Here is a 7,486-nt window from a genome sequence, read left to right on the forward strand (position 1 = left end):
ATGGCAACACTCAATCACATACCTATCAAAATTCAAGCTTACACTGTACAATAACCATGCAGTCCATGCTTAGTAAATGAGTACATAATAACTTTTTTTTTTTTTTTAAATATTGGACTTGCAAAACCTATAACATCAGTGCTGTATGTGAGCAAGACTTGCAAAAGGAAGAATAAATCTGTTGATGTTTACTGAACAGCTAAAAGTTCCAGGGAAGACAGTGAGAGAGGCTGTTCAAAGAACAGCAGCATATGGAATGAAAACCAGGAAGAGAACATAGTAAGTTTGAAGATGGACAGTAAATGGGTACTCACCAGCAAATCTGTTCTTACAGTCTTGGAAGAAACGGAATAGTGATGGTAGCCAGCCTAGTGGAACACTGTCTGTAAAAATACTAAAGAAAAGACATATAGCAGTATGAGCGAGTGGAGTAAATCAGATAAGAGAGAGAGAGATGAATCAATTAATCAGATTAATATTCTGGACAAAAATCTAAGCATTCTTGTTTTTTTCCAATATGTCCTTAGTAAGATTTTAAATGCACCATACTAAATGTGTGAGCAGTATTTTGCCACCTGGACAGTTGTACAAGTAAGAAGCAGTGAATCAAGCAGAAAAATACATGTAGCTCTTTTGGAGGTGAAGAATAGAGAGATGAATCAATTAATCAGATTAATATTCTGGACAAAAATCTAAGCATTCTTGTTTTTTTCCAATATGTCCTTAGTAAGATTTTAAATGCACCATACTAAATGTGTGAGCAGTATTTTGCCACCTGGACAGTTGTACAAGTAAGAAGCAGTGAATCAAGCAGAAAAATACATGTAGCTCTTTTGGAGGTGAAGAATAGAGAGATGAATCAATTAATCAGATTAATATTCTGGACAAAAATCTAAGCATTCTTGTTTTTTTCCAATATGTCCTTAGTAAGATTTTAAATGCACCATACTAAATGTGTGAGCAGTATTTTGCCACCTGGACAGTTGTACAAGTAAGAAGCAGTGAATCAAGCAGAAAAATACATGTAGCTCTTTTGGAGGTTGAAGAACTTATTGTCATGATGTGTTTGTGTTGGGAAAGACTGGAGGTGTAAATCACCTCAAGAAGAGAAATCTGGTCGCATTCAGAGATCTAAGTATTATCAAGAATAAGGGGAAAGAGTGAAGGAATAGTTTCTTGTAAGAAATAAGGAGTTTATTTTAGTAGCATTGATACTTACAAGATAATTCTTGCCTCCACTGAAAAATAGTAAAGACGACTGCACTTAAGGTCTTGTATCTATCATCAGATAAGCTATGCTCAGAATCTGAAGTTAGTGAAAGGACATGTATGTACAAGTGGAAGAGTGAGTGAAAGTAAAGAGTCCTTGGATACTCCAGTGTTGGTGGAGAAACTAGAAAAAAGAAAGTGATCTTGAGAAATCAGGATCAGCCACCTGAGTTTCTCCAAAACCTATCTATGGGTTATGTATAAAGTGAATGGTGATGGCTAGGAAACTGGAGTTTTCCATTCTTAGTCCATAGCAAAGTTGCTCTCACTAATTTGCCAGTGAGCTACTGGGTGACAAGGAAACTGGCTGTTAATGACCTCCATGATTTTTGAGAGCTGAAATAAGTGATTAGAGTTGTTTGTTAGCTGACTTTTTTTTTTTTTTGAAAGGTCAAATATAAGGATTGTAGGATCAAAATATTTATTTCTGTCAAAATTTTTCTTTTGACCAGACACTAGCTATTTAGCCTACTGAACAGCAACTAGATAAGTACAAGCTGCTGTCAAAAGATCTGTATTCCTTAGGTGAATACATTTAAACAATTTCAGCTCTTTCTTCTTAAAATCCATTTTACTTTAAGAAGTTTTTAAACTCTCAGTTCACATGATTATTTAGTATGAAAATTCATCATGACCTGGCTTGATTTATGTTCAGTAACATGAATGCAAAGTAAAAATACATAGTCGAATAGAAATTTGAGGGAATGACATGCCTTAACATTACAACTATTTTCACAAAAGTTCGTGAAAATGGTGCATGGAATTACATCTCTCATCCAGTTGAATTTCATTATTGGCATTTTTTTCCTAATCAGTGCTATTTTCACATCAACTTCAGTGGAATTAATGGCTTTTAATGGTTGAGAGGGACAAAAAAAAAAAAAAAAGGCAATGTCTGAAAGGAAATTATCAGTTACAAATTTTGTTCAATATAAACTAGTTTTCTTGAATAACTGTCTCAAAATCAAGGAACATCAATTTACAATTGGTGCAATGTAACACCCCTCCACACACCTATGTTTCATCTGCTTTTGTAATAATTACAATTCAAATATTCTAAAATAAGTTACTTCTTTAATAACATTCAGCATAAAAACTAACTTTGATGCACTGATTTGCATCACACAAGAGTTGGGCAAAGTCTCTTTAAATTTCTTCCTATGATGCACTCACATGAAACACATGACAAAACATGCAGCAATAATCTTCTTTCTGCAGATATTTTTATTAAATACTTTTTAGCTTCTGACTGTTAAATAATTTCTACTTTGTTTTCCATATTCATATGTTATCAAATGAATAAAACAAGTAAACACAGTAGTAGCAGCATTACTTTTTAATCTTGTCTTTGCATTCAACTAAGATGGGATGTAAATAACAAAAGGTAATGCTTAGGGAATAATCCTTACTAAAATTTTTATAAGAATGGCAATGAAAAATTACCAATGATTACCAAGTCTAAAAACATTAAAATTATTATTGCATAAAATAATTATTTATAAATAATTTAAACAGCTGTATAATTCATAACTCACATTCCAGATGGAGCAATTTTCCTCTTTGCATTCCCTCTCTTTAACTACAATCACACCACCCATTTTTATTAATGTTTTTTTCTTAATTTCTCTTAATGAAAATCTGATATGCCATATCAGTAAAAACCATACAAAATCTTCAAAAATGCTGAAGAGGCAAAAAAAAAAAAAAAAAGCTTTTACTTATTTATATGAACTGTTTACTCTATAGGATTCTCAAATATCATCTTTTTCCCCAAATTCTAATAAAAAATTTTCAATATTTGAAAATTTTCTACATCACACAATTTTGTACACATTAATAAAATGTAGTTTACTCACACAATGTGTCAACATGCATGCGCAAGTTGAGTATTACATTTTTATGTTTTACAACTAACAAACTTTAAATCAGAAATAAATCTCTTGGAGCTACGTAAAAATAAATTCTGCATTTCAAAACTTTCGTGATAAATTCAAATAAAACATCACCCCGACAAAATGAAATTATGTATATGTATTTTGCACTGGGCATCAAAATGGAAAAAAAAAACCTATTAGTTATGAAAAGAACTAATGATCACAACATGTTTCAAATCACATAGTTTTTCAATTAGGTGAAAACAACTTGAAATATTTAAATTACAACATTACTCCTTTAACAACAAATTTTAAATATTTTTTTGTCCCCCTCCTTCAATAAACTGGTCATTTATACTGATATTAGTGAATAGTAAATCTAAGGTGTATAAAAGTGGTTAATGATACATTTACAAGATCTTGTTAAATATTATGTTGTAAAGAATTGAAAGTAAGTATGAAAATTAATTTTCCAAACTTTCATGACAGCAATATCATAATAAACAGAAATCTAATTAGACTTTAATGAATACTTACCATCAACATTAGGTCCCGTAACAAATACCCAAAAGTCGATGGTTTTTTCCTTTCCAAGTTGCTCATAGTCCCATGGCTCTTTCACTTTTATATCTCCAGTTGGAGCTATCTCTACCCACCGATTAGGATTTTCAATTTTGTAATTTTCATGAGGATGCTTCTTATCTATTGTAACCATCAATTTACCACGGCTATTTCCGTCTGTTTCCTTGAATTCATAACTCTTTGTAGGTCTCACTGAACGCTTCTGTCGAATTAACACTTCATTCGTTTCTGGTATGATCGTTTCGTTTTCTTCAGGTTCAAAGAACAGCTGAGTAGTGTATACCTCTACGTAAACAGGGATTGCTGGACTAAAACGTGCTGGTTTACGCCCGTCATAAGCCCTAATAGTAAGTTTGTAGGTTTTCAACTCTGGTGTCGCGATAAGAAGAATTTGTCCCGTTTTAGGGACAATTGCAAACACTGGATGTCTAGCTATAAGATGATAAACAGGGATATCTCCATCAGCATCCACTGCTGTAACGTTGCCAATTATTGAATAAAGCTCCGTATCTTCAGGAATTCTAAACTCAAACACTTCCTTATCTGGCACTGGTGAGTTATCATTAATATCTTCAACTTCAATTGAAAGTAAGGCCTCAGCACTATCGGCTTCGTGTATATCAGTTGCTCGTAATACAAGTTCATATAATTCCTGGTTTTCTCGGTCAAGTACACAATTGGTACGAATGAGTACAGCACTATGGTTACTATACGGTTGCAAAATGCTAAAAATATTGTCTTCATTCCCTGAAACAAATGTATATGTTATCTGATGATGCGAATCACTTGAAGCAAATAATCTCTGTATTCCATCCACTAGCGTACCTGGAGGTTGATTTTCTGCAATTTTCCCTTTATAGGCATTATAATTAAATCTAACCATCCTGTTTCTATCCACAACGTGCAAAACCAGCATATGTTCACGTGTGCCATTCGGAAATTTTTCTTTAACAATTAGAGTAAGAGGCTTGTTTACGAAATGCGAGATTCCCGTTGTCGGCATCAGCAAGCCATCATTTAAAACTGTAAAGTACTTGGAAAATTCGTTATCTAACAGAGTGAAAGATTGTCCCCAGAAATGCAGTTTTGTAATACTATAACCGGGATAGACATCATGAGGTACGGCTATTCGATCTACATCCAAACCATAGTATGTACTGAAAAAAGCAAACAGACAGATCAGTCCTAGCGCCAGCTTCGGCGCCATGTTTTGACACCGGCTGCTACCTCCAGTTCACTAGCTCTACGAGAGCACGCTTGCCACTCAAGCTCGACTGGGAGACATCAAACACCGTCGCCTGACCGTCACTCGCAATTCCCGTTATCCCTGTTAAAAGAAAAGCCACACATTAGTAAATGTGGGGGAAAACAAATTATAAAATAAGCATGCTAGAGGATCGTCTAACTAAGAAACTACAAGAACAATTAATTTCCTTTGCAGGAAAAATGGAGTGCATTAAATCATCGATTGACATTTTTGTGCAGTATTTCTGGTCGATAAAGGGCAATATTCTGATATTAATGTGCGTAAAAATGGAACGGGATAGGAATATGAAGCAAAGAATAACGAATAAGACTTGCCTTTAAATGAAAAGCTTGCTTCCATGCAGCATCATTACATGGGAGTATTTGCTATCGCTTTGCGACGCTGCTTTTGCGGCATTAGAAAATATAGACTAAGGAAGTAGGCAACAAATAACAGTTTAACGACATGCACCTTTACTGTATAAAATAAATGCCGTCTACAAAATGGTAGCGTGTATAGAACTGATCAATCCTACTAGACACTGCAAAATTTGCCAGTAGAAAATTTGCTAACTATACTGCTTATGGAAGTCGCTTTAAAGATGCTCTTGCGTCAACGGCTGCATTTTAATTTGCTGTAAAATAGCTCACTGACATTTACATTAATATTTTAGAATAAGTTGATGCGCAAAGACGACCGAAATTTTATCCTTAATACTACACATGATTTATAGTGAAAAGGAGAGGTAGCTACTCACTATATAAACGCCAAATCTGAGTCTCTTTTGGAGCATTAATCCGAAATGAAGATGATCACTGGACTATCAAACAAAATAGCACACAAATTACTAACCAGTGGTTTTAATCACAAGGAGCAAAGGCAGAAGAAAAAGGACGCCCGCTGTAAATTGTATATACTTACCTTTCGTCTTTACGACGAAAATTAATCTAAAAGCACACCAAACATTACACACGCACACACACCTTTCCGAACCAGTACACCGAGTTCAGCACCGCACAGCTAAGCTCCTTTGTACCGAACCGACAGCAACCCTCAGCAGTGTGAACGAAAGATCGTGTATTCGGTGTGAACGCCTGCTATCAGCTTTTTCCGAGCACTTCCGGTAAAACGTGAAAATTGAATGAAAACCTTATAGATGAAGCTACTAATCCATTGATTATAAATATACACGCATGAAATTACAAAAATATGTTGTACTTTACCCAATATCCAAAATGATTTTCCAATGTACTGTCTCTTTTACCAAAAAGCTATTGCGCTTGGGGAGGATGCACAGTTCATAGAAGATCCAGAGCACATCTCACCGGCCTACTGTATTATTCAGAAGGGGTGGAGCGATGACGTCACGGTGAAGTTCGTGGACCTAGGAATCTCATGCACTGTTTTCATCAATCACCGCGAAAGAAACACTGAAGAATGGCTATTACATATGCGCAAAACATATATTAACAACAATATAGATACGCATCGCACTGTAGAGGATTTAACAGTTGGCGATACATTATGATTATAGGAAGAGGTCATGTGCCATAATTATGCCACAGGTGTTATTTACCATATGTAGAAAGCAGCAAAAGTAACGTGCGGCATCAAGATAAGAGATAAACTAACATATCACTGCGAAGAAAGCGATAGCAGAACAATTGTCCTCTCGCTCTTCTAGGCAAAACCGCTTTCGGGACTGCTTTTAAGTAATGGTTACAAAATATAAATATTCGACGACATAGTTAAATGTCAGATCTTTGAACGAAGGAAGTATACAAATGAACAATCTAAATATCAAATATTTATGCTAATATACTTAAAAATTTCTGCGCTTTGGTTGAAAGCAAAGAAATGATAAGGACTTAGCACATCAGTCTTCATGGCTTCTTTTTTTATATGTCACTCCCCCACTCCACCCCCCCACCCCACACACACACACGCACGCACAAGAGGTTTCAGTTCCTAAGCAAGTTTGTGTGTGTTTTCTTTGGGGAAGGTTATTCCAGAGAGAGAGGGGGGGGGAACTGTGGGATAGATGGAATGAAAGAGAAGAAAAGATAATTATCAATAATTAGAATTTGCACAGAGTTAATAGTTGAACATTTGAAAGAACCTGTTACAGGAAGATTCTGAGAATAGGATGGGTACGGACAGTCACAAATGAAGAACTCTATCAGAAGATACAACCAAAGGAGAATCTAATGCAAAAGATTATAAAACGGAAGTTACAATTATTTGGACACATCTGCAGAATGAGTGAGGACCGGTAGATAAAGACATTCATGTTTGGTATTATGGTTGGTGTGAACAGAAGAGGTAGCCAGTGCTTCCCAAACTTCTGGATGTCAGGGCCCCCTTTGCAAAAATTAAAATATTTCACGGTCCCCCTCGAAAATAAATCGTAATAGAGAGATATATTATTATAATATTTATTGTATTTGTATCCAATATAAAACATACACAGCGAATATTGCAAAAATCAAATGCATATATTACATTTTTTGCCTCT

General features: G+C 34.9%; 1 protein-coding gene across 11 annotated transcripts in view; it reads right to left on the reverse strand.

Annotated features, from left to right (window-relative positions):
• CadN (neural cadherin) overlaps positions 1-6,284 on the reverse strand; it is a 1,238,426-nt gene extending 1,232,142 nt beyond the window's left edge. For 8 of the 11 annotated variants that reach the window (XM_090407917.1, XM_090407910.1, XM_090407915.1 and 5 more), the window contains exons 1-2: positions 5,893-6,126; positions 3,681-5,052 (exon numbers count right to left, since the gene is read on the reverse strand). In XM_090407917.1, coding sequence (XP_090264043.1) covers positions 3,681-4,932 — 1,252 coding nt within the window. In that variant the 5' untranslated portion in view covers positions 4,933-5,052; positions 5,893-6,126. Of the gene's footprint in view, positions 1-3,680; positions 5,053-5,728; positions 5,765-5,892; positions 6,127-6,194 lie in introns of those variants that run through there. The other 3 variants (XM_090407912.1, XM_090407911.1, XM_090407913.1) reach the window with 3 other exon arrangements.
• Positions 6,285-7,486: the final 1,202 nt, after the last annotated feature.

Source organism: Typopeltis vanoorti, chromosome 18, assembly GCF_054136105.1.
Source record: "Typopeltis vanoorti isolate ZY-2024b chromosome 18, IOZ_Tvanoo_1.0, whole genome shotgun sequence".
In the NCBI taxonomy this organism is placed as follows: Eukaryota; Metazoa; Arthropoda; class Arachnida; order Uropygi; family Thelyphonidae; genus Typopeltis; species Typopeltis vanoorti.